Source organism: Oryctolagus cuniculus, chromosome 18, assembly GCF_051225735.1.
Source record: "Oryctolagus cuniculus isolate XC-2025 breed Fujian yellow rabbit chromosome 18, ASM5122573v1, whole genome shotgun sequence".
In the NCBI taxonomy this organism is placed as follows: domain Eukaryota; kingdom Metazoa; phylum Chordata; class Mammalia; order Lagomorpha; family Leporidae; genus Oryctolagus; species Oryctolagus cuniculus.
In genome coordinates this window covers 27,356,916-27,375,804 of record NC_142884.1, presented here as the reverse complement: position 1 = coordinate 27,375,804, position 18,889 = coordinate 27,356,916, and the positions used below count along the sequence as shown (strand labels likewise).

At 43.4% G+C, this 18,889-nt stretch overlaps 1 protein-coding gene and 1 long non-coding RNA gene across 7 annotated transcripts in view; one reads left to right on the top strand and one right to left on the bottom strand.

Moving 5' to 3' along the window:
* The window catches only part of LOC103352342 (uncharacterized), a 100,668-nt gene extending 95,330 nt beyond the window's left edge, over nt 1–5,338 (bottom strand). Inside the window, exon 1 of the long non-coding RNA XR_016224489.1 lies at nt 5,249–5,338. This is a non-coding gene — a long non-coding RNA (uncharacterized LOC103352342). The remainder of the gene's footprint in view (nt 1–5,248) is intronic.
* The window catches only part of ZNF507 (zinc finger protein 507), a 38,520-nt gene continuing 24,947 nt past the window's right edge, over nt 5,317–18,889 (top strand). For 2 of the 6 annotated variants that reach the window (XR_016224488.1, XM_089318733.1), the window contains exons 1-4: nt 5,360–5,538; nt 6,921–7,014; nt 13,172–15,303; nt 16,656–16,773. Coding sequence is in view for 5 of the 6 variants with exons in the window: in XM_089318733.1 (XP_089174859.1) it covers nt 13,174–15,303; nt 16,656–16,773 (2,248 nt within the window). In the remaining variant the exon portion in view is untranslated. Of the gene's footprint in view, nt 5,539–6,920; nt 7,015–13,171; nt 15,304–16,655; nt 16,774–18,889 lie in introns of all 6 variants that reach the window. The other 4 variants (XM_008274578.5, XM_089318732.1, XM_008274579.5 and 1 more) reach the window with 4 other exon arrangements.

The window sequence follows — 18,889 nt, the reverse complement described above, 5'->3', positions numbered from 1 at the left end:
AGACTGATTCAAGGGCCTGGGGTCAGGCCTGGGTTAGCTGGGCAAGGCCAATGTCCTACCTCCCACCCCAGAGTTCTGGGATGCCACTGCACGTTCCAAGTAGACCACTAGATGTCACCCTCTTTGATTCCAGGGCCTGCGCGTAAGCCAGAGCCCTGGCTAGGATTCCAGACAATTCCATCACCACCTTGACTGTGGGGCTGCTACACTGAAGCTCTTCCATGGGACTTTGCTAATCCAGTTAGCATCTCAGATGCAAAAGAGTGAGTAGCAAGTTCAGCAAGACTGGAGCTAGCTAGAGCAAACCCCAGCTGTCACAATCAGGGCCCCCTGGTCTTGCCTCTCTTCTTCCTAGTGATAGTTGTGTATCCTTTTGGTTTATTTCAGTAAGAAATAAATTAGGATGTGTGCCTTGTCGCACGAGGGATTTTAGACATGGATGTGCTGCTGAAATAATGTAGGTCTCTGGCTTTTAGCAGAGAATGAATGACAGATGGATAATTTATGATGATTTCTGAGACCCAAACTATAATTATGAAGTATTTCTAGGTATATATTCAGGATGCAAAGTGTAAGGAGCCCAGAGCTAATGCTAATTTATTACTGACAGCTGTATATATATAATAATATATCATGTCTTTTAATCTTACATTCCTTCTGACTTACATCAAGCAATCTTTTCATTCATTAATAAAATCAAGCCTTGCCATCATTCTTAATGATGAGGTCCCATTTTGAACTTGGAGGACTCCTGTAATTAAGTTCCCCATTTCCATATACCAGACATCTGAAGCTCCAAAAAAAAGGGTACACTGAACTTCTTGTTTTACAAACAAGGTGAAAAGCTCAGAAAGATTGGAGCCCACCTGCTCACAGTCCTACGGGAGCTACTGAGAAAAATCAGGAACAATTTTCGAGTTAATCTTCTCAGTTCGCACTCCTACATCTTTTTCCCTTTTAGCTCCCCTGCCTCCTCTTACCCTTCCTGGGTCTTTTCCTTTTTTGAGACGGTGTATTTTTTAAAGGTCATGACAGTTAAAATTACAGGCCACATGTCTCATCCAATTTTCTGTGCTGTGCCAAAGACGTACATGATTAATCCTTTCAAAAGAAATCTAACCTAATCTTATTATATCCAAGACAAGGTGTCCTTCATAAGTATTGTGGCTGGAAGCAAGAAGGTCTTCCTCAGGCTTCTACTGGTTCGGTGTTTCAAGTAGTCATCACTCTAGCCACTTACTCACGGTGCTGTCCTTACTGTTTCCAAAATTTAAACAGTGCTCTGGTTCAGGTTGTAAAGCACTATGTGTTATCAGACTCTCTGGTCACTTCAGGAGATACAGACCCATGATACTTGTAGAAAAAGTGAAACCTTTAACCTCATCAGCTAATTAATGACCCCAAAGTAGAATAATGAGGTGTGTGGAGATAGAGATTCAGTTATCTGGGTCATCTTTCATCTGCAGACAGAATCAGATTCCACTGAAGAGGTGCTAGGTAATTGAGTAAGCAGGTTTCCTATCTATAACACTAAATCTCACTATGATTGGTTAATTAAATCATGATAAATAACACCTGCAGCAGATGGAAGGTGCTGAGTTTAGGTGAGATCTGTACAAGTTCAGTGGAACAACATCTCAATGTCTTTCCATTCTTCTGACTTAAAAATACTTCCTGTAATTTCCTAGAGAGACTTACTTTTAGAGAAAAGAGCCATATTAAGGTTTTTGTGACACTGGCTCTTTAAAATGGTTTAGGTTTTTCTATCAGATTTCACATCTTAGGGCTTCTCAGTCTTCAAAAATGAAGGCCTGAGGCCAGCTCTCTGCTATGGCCAGGGAGTGCAGTGGAGGATGGCCTAGGTGCTTGGGCCCTGCACCCCATGGGAGACCAGGAAAAGCACCTGGCTCCTGGCTCCTGCCATCGGATCAGCGCGGTGCGCTGGCTGCAGCGGCGGCCATTGGAGGGTGAACCAACGGCAAAAGGAAGACCTTTCTCTCTGTCTCTCTCTCTCACTGTCCACTCTGCCTGTCAAAAATAAAAAAAAAAAAAAAAAAAAAAAATGAAGGCCTGGGACCAGCATTGTGGTGCAGCAGGTTAAGCCATCGCTTGAGACATCCATGTCGCGTATCAGAGCACCTGCTCAAGCCCCAGCTGCTCTGCTTCTGATCCAGCTCTCTGCTAAGGCACCAGGGAAGGCAGCAGATCATGGCCCAAATGCCTGGGCTCCTGCCATCCATGTGGGAGACCCGGTTGGAGTTCCGGGCTCTTGACATTGACCTGGCCCAGCCCCGACCATTGTGGCCATTTGGGGAGTGAACCAGTGAATGGAAGATTGATCTCTCTCTCCCTCCCTGTCAAATAAATAAATAAATAAAATTTTTACTGAAAGCCCTCTTCTATTAGTACTCCTTTCTGACTGTAACCATTTCTTCCTAATGGCTCTGCCTCTCAGTGACTTCTGTGTAGGGAAGAGTGTCAGCTACAGCTGTGTCATGCTGTAGCAACAGCTTCAAGCCTGAGTGATGTGTTCACCCCCCAAACCCACTGTGAGTCAGCTGGGGTATTAGCTCATCGCCGTCACTCTAAGATGCAGGCTGGCAGGGATCAACCCAAAAGAAAAAGAAGACTGGAAGGAAATGCACTGGCCATTCTGCGCTCCAGTGTGGCGATCCTGGCCCTCACTTCCACACAATTCATTAGCCAACGGCAGCCACAGGCCATGCTGCCAAGCCACACGAGTAGCAGGAAGTTCTAGCCAACCTCGTGCTGGGAGAAGCATGAGAAACACCTGGTGAATGCCAGGAATGACTGCCTCAGGACCTTCGGACAGGGACACCCTCTTCCACTTGTTTCAGAATGTCCTCATGTTTTCTAGATTATATTCTACTTTGGTTGTGCACTCTCCCCTGGTCATATCTCTCATCTATGTTCTGTCTACTTTCAGATTCATGAATATTAAAATTGGGACATTCTAAAAATGGGGCCAACGTTGTGGTGCCACAGGTTATGCTGATGTTTGCTACACCAGGACTGGTTCAAGACCAGCTGCTCTGCTTCCAATCCAGCTTCCAGCTAATGCATCTAGGAAGGCAACAGAAGATGGCCCAAGTACTTAGGTCCTTGCCACATATATGGGAGACCAAGATGGAGTTCTTGGCTCCTAGATTCAGCCAGGCCCAGACTTGGCTATTGTAGCCATTTGGGGAGTGAATCAATGGATGGAAGATCTCTTTCCCTCTCGCTCTCTCTCCCCTTCTCTCTGTTACTCTTTCAAATAAATAAATCTTTTTTTTTAAAAAAGAAAGAAGACATTACAGGGGCCACTACTGTGGCATTTTAGTTAAAAGCTACATCCTGCAGTGCTGGTGTCCCATATGGGTGCTGGTTTGAATCCCAGCTGATCCACTTCCAATCCAGCTCCCTGCTAATGTGCCTGGGAAAGCAGTAAAGATGGCCCACATCCTTGGGGCCTCTGTACCCATGTGGGAGACCCAAAAGAAGCTCCTGGCTCCTGGCTTTGGACTCTCCCAGCCCTAGTCCTTGCAGCCATTTGGGGAACCAGCAGTTGGAAGATTTGTCTCTCTGACTCTCCCTCTCTCTGTAACTCTTTCAAATAAATAAATTTAAAAAATAAAAAGACATTACAAAAAAAAAGCTTCTCTCCAGTAACTTAGAAACTACAATTGGGGCTGGCACTGTGGCACAGCAGGCAAGGCCTCTGCCTGCAGTTCTGGCATCCCATGTGGTCATCAGTTAAGAGTCCTGACTGCTCTGCTTCTGATCCAACTCCCTGCTAATGCACCTGGGAAAGTAGCAGAAGATGGCCTTAGTACTTGGGCTCCTGCACCCATGTGGGAGACCAGAATGAAGCTCCTGGCTTCAGCCTGGCCCAACTCTGGCTGTTGCAGCCATTTGGGGAGTGACCCAATAGACGGAAGATAACTATCTCTCTTCCTCTCTCTTTCCCTCTCTCCCCCTCTGCCTCTGTGTCTGCCTCTCCCTCTCTGTAAATCTTTCAAATAAATAAATATAACTTTAAATAAATAAATAAAAATATAAAAGAAACTACATTTTAGTTGTTTGTTCAACCTTTTGTATTTCTGGTTTTTCTTCATTGCTTTTCTCTTCCACCCTCCCATGTTCTCTCCCACTTAATTTCTTAACTTTTGTTATGCAGTCTTTTATTTTTACTGCTCCTTCTTTATTGGGCTATTTGGCAAAGACCTATATGGAATATCACCATTCTAATTTTGCTGGCTGCTCAAGGCCCAAATTTGGGTCAGGTTTTATTTTTTTAGATTTATTTATTTATTTGACAGGCAAAGTTACAGAAGGAGAGACAAAGAGATGGGTCTTCCATCTGCTGATTTACTCCTCAAACGGCCAGAATGGCTGGAGCTGGGTCTCTTAGAAGCCAGGAGCTAGGGAGCTTCTTCCAGCCATCTTCCACCACTTTCCCAGGCCTTTAGCAGGGAGCTGGATCAGAAATGGAGCAGCCGGGACTCGAACCGGCATCAGGTCAATTTATATCCCAAGATACAGTAAGGAGAATTACCCATGCATCTGAACAGTGGCTATGCATCTTATTTTGTATATTTTGGGTTTTCCTCCTACTGGATAATTGACAGCCAGCTATAAAGGCTTGTGAATAGACGTGAAAGCCCCATCTATTTCCACAGTATGACAGCGTCTTCAGCTTTACTCACTCCTTCCTGTCCGTGGCTTACCAACCCCAGCTCTCTGCGGTGCAGTTCTTAATATACCAAAACTGCCCAGTTTTCATGGTGGAGTTGGGTGGAATGCCACACACTCCTCGCAGTTCACTAGCTGGCAGAGGAGCCAGAACAGGACTGCTTACATCTGGTGTTCATTTTATGAAGCTCAGAGGGACTAAGGCTTTGCGACTCCATCAGCCTACCCCTGAAAATCCTCACATCTTTCAAGCAAAGACGCACTCAAAGCACGCCTGAAATCCAGCCGTGGACCCACACATAACCAAGACCAAGAGAACGAACACGAATTCAGAAGCACAGGAAGGAAACGAACGCCAGTGGCCACTTGCTTAAAGCCAATTAGGCGGTGGACAGAGGGGTAAAGCCAGGCCCCGGCAGATTTAGGCCACCGGGGAGGTCTCCATGGTGAACACACGTGGACTTCTAGCCAAGGCAAGGGCCGTGAGAGCCGCCCACCACCAACCCCGACCCCGACCCCGCCAACGTGCGGCGGGAAACCGCAGGCAGCAAACCTGACACCTTCCGAGCCCGCCCGGCCTCAGCGGCCCCGGGACGCCCGTGGGCGGGGCTTGGACATCGCCCCGCCCCCGCCGCCCGCCACTCGGGTCACCTGACCTGCCGGCGGCTCACGTGATCCGTCCTCTGCGCCGCCATTTTGGAGCTCCGAATGAGGAGGGGGAAAGTGGGGGAAAAGAGGGAAAAGAACCGGGAGAGAGGTGGGCGAGGACGAGGGCGAGGGCACGGCCGGGTCCTAGCCGGCTAAAGGAGGCTCGCGGAAGCAGCAGCCGCCACCCGACCGCAGGTACCGCGCCCCGGGGCCGCCCCTCCGCCCGCTCTGAGCGCCGCCGCCGGCCATGTGCAGCTTGCCTTCAGGCCTCTCCCGGCGCTCGCTTCCTCAGCCGGCCGACACCCTCCCGGTGCTCGCCACATGCCCCAAGTTCCGTGTCCCCTTTCTTTCCTCACGGCCTTGCCCGGCAGCTGGGGGTGGGGGGAGCCTGCCGCTCGCCAGCTGCTGTCACCAGTCGGGTCCGCAGGCAGGCCCGCCCGTCGGAGGCGCAGCTCCTCTCCCCTGTGCTGAGGTGAGGTGGCGGCGGCCGGCCAGGGTGGAGCCACCACGGCGCTGGCGCCCTAGCTCGCCTGGCCCTTGCGTGCTGTAGGGAAAGCTAGCAGAGAGAAGCAGCCCTGGCTGGCCCTTCTGCACTTTCTGCTCTCTTCGCTGGGGTGAGCTTTCCAGAGGTCTCTGGGCGCCCATCTTGGAAGACCCGGGGGCATCTGGAGTGAATGGCTTTTGGTGGACGTCCTGGGTGATGGATCAGGCAGGGGCCCTCTCTCCCTACCCGTAGGCGATCTTTTTCCAGTCCTTGCAGTGGGCTGTAATGGGCCGTCAGCCTGCATCGCTCGTAGGCTTTTACTGGCTTTATCACCTCCTTGAGTTTGTACTTTCTTCAGTACTCCTGTAAGTGTATGGCTCTGTGTTATCGATTAAAAGAGAAAGCCTGGCTCTCCAGTCCCTTTAGGTCCGTAACTCGTTGAAAATTAACTATAGAGGAGGCCCCCCAAACGTGCTCGGTGCCCTGGCAGTGAAGTCTTTTACTTTAGCGGAATCGATGAAGCAGTTGCAGCCTGGGTGAGAGAAGGAAGCGTTCTTTGATGTTTTAGGTTCATTCTAAGTGAGGGGAAGAACCAGCAAAGCCATGTAGGAGCAGGGTAGGAAGGAAGCTGCATTAGCAGGTATGTAGGCCAAGCCTCTGTGTCCTCTGTCTCTTTCTGCCCACTGTGCTCATAAAATTAGCATAATCACCCTTAGGGTTGTTATTTTTGGTTGCGGTTAAAATAGCAATATGCAGGTTACTTTTCCATACTCATTAGGACATCAGGCCAGTAAAACCAATAGTGTTTTGAGGCAATTACATAAATTCTGAGGTAAAACACAAAATATACACTTATCCTGAGAAGTTTCCAGGGCTACTTTTTTCTAGCTCCAGCACAGTCCTTGAGGCTTCTCACTAGGTAAATTATATAAACTTGAATCACATAATTGGGTTGCATGAGTGTTCCTCTGAATTTCTTTTTGATATGGAATATTGGGAAGTTTTTCACTCCCCCCCTTCCCCCCCAAAAAAAAAGAAAAAAAAAAAAAAAAAAGAAGTGTTTGATACTGTATACTTTCATTCTTGGCCACAGCTGGATTTGGAAGATTGATCCAAGGGACTGTATTAATTTCAGGAATTGATTTGAAAGACACTGGCTCTGCCACTTAACAGCCATGTAACCTTGGGTAAGTCACTTACACTGCACTGAGTTTCCTTATTTATAAAATTGTGTAACGCCCACCCAGGCTGTCCCAAAGAGCTAAGAGGATCAAGTTATGACGCAGCCTAGCTGTGAGGGGCTGATACTTCTCAGCATCCATGTTTTATAAATTTTTGTTCTCACTGAGAATAGGAAAATTAGGATTAGAGAAAGCCTGGTTTTAGAATCAGATTGGCCTCGAGTCCTGTTTTTAAGCCAGTTACTACTTTACATCTGTGAAGTTCCTCATCTGCAAAATACCAGCTGGAATTACCAGGAATACATGAATATTACACAGAATCCACACAGGCGCTGCTCCCTGGACTTGCACCTCAGGGGCAAGGATTTCCTCTTTACCACTTTTGTAATTTTCAGCACACTGCTTGGCACATTGTAGATGTTCAATAAGTGATGGTAAATCTGAACGTTGGTTAATGTTAGTTAGACCTTCTGTCTAATTTGCAGCTGCCAAATTAGAATATTGTCTAGGCTAGATGCCAGCTAAGAAATTCTAGACTATGAAATTCATATACGTGTGATATTTATACTTGGTTTTTTTCTCAGTGGCAATTCGTAATTATATTGCTAAGGAGATTTTAAACGAAATGGATGATAGCTGACATTTCTAAGGTAAAACCATAAATAATATGTAAGCATTTTTCAGGTCACTTTTCACAGAGTTTATAATTCAGCGATCTGGAAAGTTCTGCCCTTCCATTTTATATCTGAGGACCCTGAAACCCCCAGAGATAGTGACTTGCCTAAGGTCACACAGCTAACTGAAGGCACTTAGGGCTTACGCCCCCTGTCTTCTTTTGCTCCAGCAAAATAAAGTTTTGTATTTTAGAATCATAATCCAGAAGAGTGGAGGATTAATTGTCATTAAATTCTATAGAGCACTTTTTTTTTCCAAGTTGGGAAAGAGCAAATTGTTAGTATGAAAGAGAAGGTTCTCTTTATCCTACTGAACTGTCTTTATGTTTACACAAAAATTACAGCCTTTTCTCCAACCCATGTGAATTGTTCAGCTTGATTTTACTTATGTTAACATTACTGCTATATCTAAAAAGAACTAAGTAGATAAACAAATAAGCCCAATAGCAAATTAAAAGGAAATCGACAATTGAAATAATTTGGCTCTTTTTATAAATGTAGGAAACTCTAGGAAAGTATGTAAGGAAATGTAAGAAATGGAAAATGTAAGAAAACTCTAGGAAAGGTTATAGAACATTTCTGCTTTGGGATACAATGTTGATTTACTTATTTATTAGTCACAACTTGATATATTTGGTCTAATGTTCTTAAGTCTAAAGATTCCAGATGAGAAATCTGTTTTGCTAATGCCTCTAGTCTTCCCTTCTCGTAAGCCTTCATATTCAGCTATACTGATCTTTTCACTAACCACTAAACAGCATGCTTATTTTCATTTCCAAAAATATAATAATGTTATGGCTGCCTTCCTTGTCAGTCTTGTCCTTGTGTCAACAATATTCCAAAGAAGCAAGTGGCATGTTCAGATTTGCAAAGACATTAATAATGAAGGCATTGGAATTGTAGGTGAATCTCAGGGATGATGTAGTTATCTAGAATGGGCAGCAGCAGGAAAAGAGAGAGGTACTAGAACTACAAAATCAAGGAAAAAATGCTATGAAAAGATAAATGTTAATTTGGGTACAAAAAAAGGCTTGGAAATCCTTATATAAGTTTTTCATAAAATTTTTCATGAAATTTCTGAAGACCCGTCATAGGAGATTGTTGTAGAGAGTGTGCCTCGAGAAGTGGCCTTCCACTGAGAAGCACAGCCAGTCCAAGATGATCTAGACATAAGGAATCTGGACAGTGGATCTCCTGATCCCACTCTGTGGGCTTACTCTGAACCATCATGATTCTCCATTGGCATAAGTCAGCCAGAAACTAGAGACCAGGGTAGCCTAATCATGTAATCCCTCCTGGGACTCAGAGCAGAATGGGGAGGAGGATACAGTGAGCCCAGAGTCCATCCTTCGGGGTTCAGGGCACATGTCTTTAAGAAGTCTTTGCTTACCTTCCTAGCCAAAAGGAGCTCTTCAGTCTCTGTTGGGATTTATGCATAGATTATTGCTTTCTATTTTACCTTGTACACTGCTACATTACTTCATTTTAAACTTAAAAACTGTTACTTCATTTTAAATATATATATATATATATATATATTTTTACTTGAAAGGGAGAGAAGGAAAAATCTCCATCCTCTGGTTCTTGCCTCAAATGGTCACAATGGCAAGGACTGGGTCAGGCCAAAACCAGGAGCGCAGAACTCTATCCAGTTCTCCTATTGGGGTGGCAGGGGCCCAGGCACTCAGATCATCTTTTGGTGGCTTTGCAGGGACCTGGGTCAGAAGTAGAGTAGCCAAGATACTTGAACCATATGGGATGTTGCGTCACAAGCAGTGGCTCAAACTGCTGTGCCATAATGCTGGATTATACTTCATCCTTTTTAACTTTTTTTTTTTTTAATATTTTATTTATTTCTTTGAGAAGGTAGAGTTACAGACAGAGGGAGAGACAGAGAGGTATTCTATCCACTGGTTCGCTCCCCAAATGGCCGCAACAGCCAGAGCTGGGCCTATCCTAAGCCAGGAGCCAAGAGCTTCTTCCGAGTCTCCTACATGGGTGCAGGGACCCAAGTACTTGGACCATTTTAAAGCTCCATTTTCCCAGGCCATTAGCACAGAGCTGGATCAGAAGAGGAGCAGCTGGGACATGAACCCATGCCCATATTGGATGCTGGCACTGCAGGCGGCAGCTTAGCTTACTACACCACAGTGCTAGCCCTCTTTTTAACTTCTAAATGTATTTGTCTTAATCCATTTAATTTGATTTTAAGCTATAAGTGCTGTGAATTTAGTATTTTCCCATTTTCTTGATACTTTGTGCCTTGCAGATGACTTTTTAAACATTTACACATGTGTAAAAGAATGGTACATTGAACTTCTAGGTATTCATCAGTCAACTTCCATTACGGAATTTGTCATTCTTACTGCATTCTCACCTTCTCCCCACCCATCTCCCTCACCTCCATGGTTATTGTTTTTAAGTTGTGATCACATTGATCTCTTAGGGTCCAAGGATAGTATATAGATTATCGTAATCCATGTTGTAATCATTACTGAGAGGCTGGCGCTGTGGCATAGCAGGTAAAGCCTCCGCCTGCAGTGCCAGCATCCCATAGGGGCGCCGGTTCAAGTCCCAGCTGCTCCACTTCCAATCCAGTTCTCTGCTATGGCCTGAGAAAGCAGTAGAAGATGGTCCAAGTCCTTGGGCCTCTGCACCCACGTGGGAGACCCAGAGGAAGCTCCTGGCTCCTGGCTTCAGATCAACTCACCTCCTGCCATTGCGGCTGACTGGAGAAGGAGAGTCAGAGAGACACCTTCCATCCATTGGTTCATTCCTCTCTGCCTCTCCTTCTCTGTGTAACTCTTTGAAATAAATAAATAGATCTTTTTAAAAAAATCATTATGTTACTAGGATTGCATTTATATTCCTATTTTCCTTTGTGATTCAGACAAATTTTATTTTGCCTGCCATGCAGTCTGATAGATAGTTGCATTAGTGGTCTAAGTAAAATTTTTGAAAATTTTGAAGAGTTGGCTTTAAGGAAATTCCCCTCTGTGTGTATATTATTGTGAGCTGTTTATGTAACCTTTTTTTTTTTTTTTTCAAACAGAAACTTGTTTTAATGAGATTTTACTGGTGCATTGATTTTAACATGTGGGCCCCAACTAATTTTTCAGGTGTTTCTTGGTGTATTTTATGTTGTCATATCTGCTTTATGGTTGCCATTACTGTACTTAATCCCCACATGTATGCAGCATCTAAAATGAGATACTTACATAAATGTTCTGGGGAAATTGGAGCATCTGCTGCAAATTTCCATTAGCTCTTAATGCCTGAGCACACACAGCTTTCCCAATCTGAATGTTTTGTCAGATTCTTTTGTACTAGTCTTTCTTGAGGTAAAATGAACTCCTCCTCCTCCTCTTCATTTCACTTTCTTTTTAAGGTATGTACTGAAACATCAAAGGGGAGCAGTTTTCACTTCTCTGCCTCCCTCCTATCACGTCACTAAGTAGAAGAGAGATAACATGAGTCACCTTTGTAACCCTCTGGGTATACAAGGTCTATTGAGCAAACATTCACGTGTTAGCCCCCAAGTGATCCGTCTGCCTACACAGAGGTTGCATTTCATAGGAGAGAAGACCTTACATCTAAAATAGAATCATATCTTGTCCAAAAAATTGAATGTTTAGAAATTTCTGTTATTAAATGAATTTGCATTTAACATTTGAGTTGAAAGGAATGAAGCCTTAAGTTAATGACCCTAACAGGAAATGGGTAGTCAGATGAAGAGCTACCACTCCCCTTGGCTTAAAAACCTGGAATTCTATGACAAGTTAGAGGAACATAGGAAGTCACAAAGGGTTTTTCTGTCACAACAGATTGTTTTTCCCCATTGATCTCCTCTTCAGTGACTTAAGGTAGATGTAGAGAGTTAAAGAGACGTTGATTCTTTCTACTTGAGAAAGATGAAAAGAAACCAGTTTTTTGAGAGGATGTTTAAAGGAGAGAGTAGCTGGCCTTTGGAGGCAAAATAATAATATCAATAGCTATGGAATGCATTCCCTTGCCACAAGGGTAGATAAAGGCAGTCAGTGGATGAGACCAAAGCTGCCCCTACAGGGGAGAGTAGGAGGGAGGGTAGAGGTAGGACCACAGAAGCCAGTAATTTTTGCCTGATGTGGACCTACATATAGAAAGCTGGTTTGCCTGAAGAAAATAAGTGAAGACAACCCTAACTGCCCAGAGTTAATGTTGTGGGTACTCTGACACTGTAGCTGACCAGTGCACTGGTGGGGTTTAGCAGCATAGTTTTGGTCTGATCCTGGCAGGGGCCAAAGCATCCTTATATTTTGATTCAGCCATGTGGGGACGAGGAGCCGTGATTCACCACCTAAAATAAGAATTCAGGGCCTGTGACTAAAGTTTAAGAATAGTATGGTCTTTGGTCTGTAGCTAGTGCCACTAAAAATTTTGTTGGCATTTATTGAATGTTGTGAGTAAGATTCCAGAATGCACCTAAAATGTGGAAAAACAAAACTTGTTGCTGGAAAAAAGCCTAAACTTAAAAATGTGATCCAAGTCAACAAATTAATCTCACTTTAAGCCAAAGGAAATGTTTGAAGGGAAATTACTGCCAGGAAATATAAAGAATATTCAAGGTTTAGGCAGAAAGATTTATGAGTATGCTATGTTGGTGACTTCCTTGGCCATAATGCATTGTTAGAACCTACAGATAACCCCCTCTATGGACTCTGTTCATGTCTGGACCTGATACACAAATGGGCTATCAATTTTTTTTTTCTCTGATGCCTTTCCCTTTCAGGAGAGAAAACAAACATGTGGGTATGAGAAATAGTTAACCACTAATATGACCTCTAGTAAAAAACCACAGCATAGTTTGCGGTTTATCTCCAGGAAGATAAATCAAGGGAAGTAAAAGAAGGAACTAGTTCATTGCTTTTATTTAGTTTCTTTGCATGCTACTTCCCAAAATTCACTATGCCCTTTACACTATGTTACGTGACTTTATTTTCGCAATTCCAAAGATTTGGAGAGAAAAAAAAGTTTAGAGTTTTAATAATAAAAGTATAGTTGCATTTGGTGTAAAAATAGTTTCTCAAGAATTTTATCAATCATACTGGCTTTATAGAATGATGTTTCACCTTAATTTGAAGTGGTTCCCCAAAGAATAGAAGTTGCTTTTTGGTTTTGGCATTATGCAAAAGTCAGTTGGGTCCAGCTAGATATATAAGGCAAAGAAAGTGAAGAAAAAAGGAGATAAGGATTGTTAAAAGTCATTACCAAAGACATAATGAAGGATTACAAGATCATCATCAGTCTTCATAGGAGATTGTATTCCAAAAAAAAAATCTAAATAATTTAAGTCTATGTTGGGGATAGATAGGTACATTGATATGGAGCTCTCAGCTTAGGAAATATTTAGATTGGCTTAGACACTGAGACTGGCATGTATTTCCTCAATTACATACCTGTTTCTGTCCTGTAACCTGGTATTTCTTTCTATTGTACATTATCCTTTTTAGATATGGAAGAAGGCAGCAGTGTTGCAATGTTGGTGCCAGATACTGGGGAACAAGAAGCTATATTGACTGCTGAAAGTGTCATCAGTTCTTCATTGGAAATTGATGATCAAAGAAAAGCTAAAGCAGATCCATTAATCCATGTTATCCAGAAGTTAAGCAAGATAGTGGAACATGAAAAGTCACAGAAATGCCTCTTAATTGGGAAAAAACGTCCACGTTCAAGTTCTACAACACACTGTCTTGAAACCCAAGAACTGTGTGAGATTCCAGCTAAAGTAACCCAGTCACCTGCTGCTGATATTAAAAAGGCTGAAATGTCACAAACAAATTTGACCCCTGACTATCTCGCCCAGAATGATGGGAAGGCTATGTCTTACCAGTGTAGCCTTTGTAAGTTTCTGTCATCATCTTTTTCTGTGTTAAAAGATCACATCAAGCAGCATGGGCAACAGAATGAAGTGATACTGATGTGCTCAGAGTGCCATATCACATCTAAAAGCCAAGAAGAACTTGAAGCTCATGTGGTGAATGACCACGAAAATGATGCCAACAGCCACACCCAAAACAAGGCCCCGCAGTGCATAAACCCCTCCGACTCCTTATGTCAGAGAACCATAGAAAGAAATACCGAAACCGTTCCTGATGTCCCAGTAAATGTGGGCAGCCCACAAATTCCTGCTGTCCAAAGTGCGTCCGTGGCAGAAATGGGGAGGAGGAAGTGGTATGCGTATGAACAGTATGGCATGTATCGATGCTTGTTTTGTAGTTACACTTGTGGCCAGCAGAGAATGTTGAAAACTCATGCTTGGAAACACGCTGGGGAAGTTGACTGCTCCTATCCAATCTTTGAAAATGAAAATGAACCCCTAGGCTTGCTGGGTTCTTCAGTGACTGCTGCACCTGGTGGGGTCGATGCTGTAGTCATTGCTATTGGAGACAGTGAACTGAGTATCCACAATGGGCCATCGGTACAAGTGCAGATTTGCAGCTCAGAACCATTGTCATCTCCATCTCCTTTAGACCAGAGTGCAGAAGGAAGAGTACACCTAAGTCGGTCAGTTACCCTTGACCCTAATGAGGAAGAAATGCTAGAGGTGATTTCTGATACGGAGGAGAATCTGATTGCCGATAGCCTCCTTTCATCAGCACAGAAAATCATTAGCAGCAGCCCAAACAAAAAAGGTCACGTTAATGTGATTGTGGAGCGTTTACCAAGTGCTGAAGAAAGCCTTTCACAGAAACATTTCCTCATGAACGCTGAAATTGAAGAGAGGAAAAACCTGAGCCCAGCCGAAATCCCAGTTGAGTGTGAAGGCACGGAGGATGTGTATCATGCCGATAAATGTACTGTTGATATTGGGGGCTTGGTCATAGGCTGGAGCAATCCAGAGAAGAAAGAAGAGTTAATAAATAAAGGCCTGGCAACTGATGAGAATGCTCCCCCAGGCCGCAGGAGGACAAATTCCGAGTCTCTTAGGCTACACTCCCTAGCTGCAGAAGCCCTTGTCACAATGCCTATAAGAGCTGCAGAGCTAACAAGAGCCAACCTTGGACACTATGGGGATATAAACCTTTTAAATCCAGATACCGGACAAAGGCGAGTAGATAGCACATTGGCGGCATATTCAAAAATGATGTCACCACTTAAAAACTCTTCAGATGGATTAACTAGTTTTAACCAAAGCAACTCTGCCTTAGTCGCACTCCCGGAAGGCAGACAGGAATTGTCAGATGGGCAAGTTAAGACAGGGATCAGCATGTCCTTACTCACCGTAATTGAAAAATTGAGAGAAAGGACAGACCAAAATGCTTCAGATGATGACATTTTGAAAGAGTTGCAAGACAATGCCCAGTGCCAACCCAGCAGTGATGTAAGTTTGTCAGGAAACAATGTGGTAGAATACATCCCTAATGCTGAACGCCCCTACCGCTGCCGCTTGTGCCACTATACGAGTGGTAACAAGGGCTACATCAAGCAGCACTTGCGAGTCCATCGACAGCGACAGCCCTATCAGTGTCCTATCTGTGAGCACATAGCTGACAACAGCAAAGATTTGGAGAACCACATGATCAACCACTGCAAAACAAGAATATACCAGTGTAAGCAGTGTGAAGAGTCTTTTCATTATAAGGTAAGCACTGGCTCGTGAGATCTTTGACAAGAGCCTAGAATTTGCGGAGGGAACTTTGTAGATCTAGTCCAGGGTGTATAGACAAGGAACTGAGTCCCAGAAAAGTTGGATCATTTGTACAGAGGGCTCCCTCCCTAATGAGTACTACAGCTGAGATTAGGCCTTCAGAATTCCCGCGGTGGAATTATTTCTGCTGTCTGCTGCCTCCTTCACAGCCTCTACTTCGTGTTTCCATGTTTTAGTGTGTGTGTCTTTTTTTAAAGTGTGGATATTCATTTGCAAGGGAGTGTGGGTTGACATACACACATCTGACTTAACACAAGTTTAACTGCATCATTAAGGCAAACAGTGTGTATTTCTCATCCTACATGGCCCCAGAATGCAAGTCATCCACTTCAGCTGCTACACAACCAACAGTGATTTGTATCATGGCAGAAAGAAAAATGGACTATCTTGGGTTTATCGAAAGGCAGTAAAGTGGAAATTGAGCCTTGTATGCTGCGTTTAGTGGAAAGTTTAAGGGGTTTATGAGGGTTATTTTGACCATCTAATTTTCATTCTAGGGACTGACCTTAAAACCAATGCCCAATAAGAAATGCTGTTCTTTTGTAAGGGAAACTTGGGACTCACTGATAGAACTCTTTGTTAATGGTCCAAATGACTTGTTGAAAATGCTTTAAGATGTATCCTAAAAGGCCAACTAGGAGGTAGAATTTTTCACTCAGATGACCCAGAACTGGGGTCCAGCTGGAGGTACAAAGCTGATCAGAGCCTTGGAGTCTGAGATCCAGTTCTGCATTATTACTTTCATGAAATTCCAAGAAGCACATTCAAATAGATCGCAAAGGCAAATTCCAGAAGCTTCTAGGAGTTTCTTTTGCTGCTATACCCTTGATTTGTAGGGGTGGAAATCCCTGAGCAGTTCCAGTTAGGTCTGCCTTACACATTTAGTTGATACATAAAGACAAAAATTAGCAGGAGTCCAGTGATTACTGCCTGGATCTGTTTTTGTGAGAATGCTGCATTATTCTAAACACTGCTGTTTCCTTGTCTGGGCCTGCCACTGGCTTAGTAAACATAAGCAGCTGCATAAGCACATTGTAAGTGAGTGGCGACTTCCTTCCAGAGAATACAAAGAGGAAAACTGCCTCTTTGATGAAATTGTGATGTCCCTAGTGTAGTTCTAGAAATTGCCGATTTGTTAAATAGCCTTTTGACAGACTTGATTTTAAAACGTTGGTAGTATGTTCTACATAGTAGGCCATGAGTAATTAACCCCTTCGACAACCTCCTAGTAACTGGACCATGCGTGTTTATTGAAAATTACATACTAATTTCTCTCAATTGTTTAGAGTCAACTGAGGAATCATGAGAGAGAGCAACACAGCCTTCCAGACACCTTGTCAATAACATCTTCTAATGAGCTGAGAGTTTCCAGTGAGACAACTGATGGAAAATGTGTTCAGGAAGGTATCTGCACTTTTTTATAGCAGGCCGCGGTAATTAGCATGTGAAATTAAAGATGTCCTTAGTTATTTTCAAAGCATGTAGTCTTTTTATACTATAAATGTGAATGAATGTTATCTCTGTTCTTGAGGCAATTCCAAGTAGTCGATTAAGTGAATTATTACCAGGCCCTAAAAAAGGAGTGTTAGAGTAGTAAGGGCTCAGCTTTCACATGTAGGTCGAGTCCAGTAGAAATGTGTGGTAACAGCTGAGCCAGAGACGCCGCCTCCCAAAGGCCAACCTTCTCTCCCTCCCAGCGTCAGCTGACCTGAGGAGAAGCCTCTGCACACAGAGGCCCCGCCTCGGACTTTAGCTAGGCTTCCTGCTGTGATCTTTCTCTTACCCACGGATGACTACTTAGATTTCATTGGCAGTATTTAAAAAAAAAAAACTCAATCTTTTTATGTACTAGTTAGGTAGTACTAGGAATATTAGAATCAAAAGATTTAATTAGAGTTTCCTGAGAAGGCGGATGCCACATCCGGAGAATTAGGGATGAAGTGTAATGAGCTGTGCTTTCTTGCATCGGCTCACTGAAATTGATATACTTTAAATGTCTCAAGTGTGGCACATAGTGTTTATGGGAAATAAAACATACTGGGGTGACTTTCCTTTGTAGATTTCCTAAGAATTAAAGTTAGAAACAACTGCAGAGTAAAATGTTTCACCATAATGTTTCATTAAATTATACCCCAGAAAGCATAACCAGTTCTGGAATGTTTCTGAAAGAACTGATTTTGACACCACTGTAGCACCAAAATTCTCTTGTCAAACAGATGCCATCCCTGTAAAACTCTCCAAAACAAAAGGAGTTTATGACACAGCATCTGTTTCTGCGATAGATGGCTGAGCTAAAACAGTTTTGTTTCCTTTTTACAAAATAGCCCTAAACGCCTCCTTTTATTTTAATTCATTATGTTTCCATAGCCCCTTTAAAAGAGACATTATAACATTAGAAATGATTGAACCATAAATCCCTAATGAAGGAATAAAGGAAGTGCTGCTCAGTAGCACCACCTGCAGTTAATACCGGTTTTGGAATGTATCTTTTCTAGCACCATCTGAAAACACAAACATTTAAAACTGCCCCAATGGGTTAACAGATTAATACTCAGTTTTAATAAAAAGATTAGAACGTCAGCTCAAAATTAAAATAACCAGTTCAAACTAGAGTATTAGTGTCTGCCCCCCGGATACTGTTTCACTGCATCCTTTCTGGTGGACATACTCAGGGTAAATGTGTGGACTTAAATGTCTGCCATGCCTCCCTCCTTTGCTCCAGTTGCTTTTCTCTCTACTGGGAGAGAACACAGATAGCTTATATCTTCCTGCATACTTGCATCCAGATGGCTACTTCATTAATTCAGTATTAAATATTTGGGGTCAGCTGTTTGGCCTAGCAGTTCAGATGCCTACATCCCACCTCAGAGTGCCTGGGTCAACACCCAGCTCTGGCTGCGAGTGTACATCTTGGGAGGCAGCTGGAGTGAGTTCCTGCCACCCACATGGGAGCCCTGGATGGAGTTGCCAGGTCCCGGGCAGGGGTCTGTTGTGGGCATTTAGGAAGTGAACCAGCAGATGGAAGCTCTGTCTCTGTTTCTCTGCCTCTAAAATAAATTTTAAAAATAAATAAGTTGCATGTATTAGGTATTTTTAAATCTTGTTGACAGACCAAAGAACAAATTTTTAGCTTGGAAGATAAAAATAATTCGCATTTTATAAAACTTCTTTAATCCTTTAATAAACTTATTAAACAAGAAGGGAGATGTGAGCCCTGTGGTCCCCAGTGTCTGTGTGTTATGATAGCACAAGCAGATATCTTCAGACGTGTTTGCCAGTCTGAAGTCCCTTGTAATTGTGTTTCTGATGGTCCTTCGGCTAAAAGGCAGAGCATGCCTCTCTTGAACTGGAGACTGTACTTAGTAGGTGACAGCAGTAGGATTGAAGGGAGTCCCTGCCCTTGAGGAACCCAGTAAAGAAGACAACTGGACTGCTGGGTGTCGGCAAACCACAATGGTGCTGTAATACAGCTGCCTGGCAAAGCACTTTCATCCGGTGTTTCTTGGGAAAAGTTAATTAT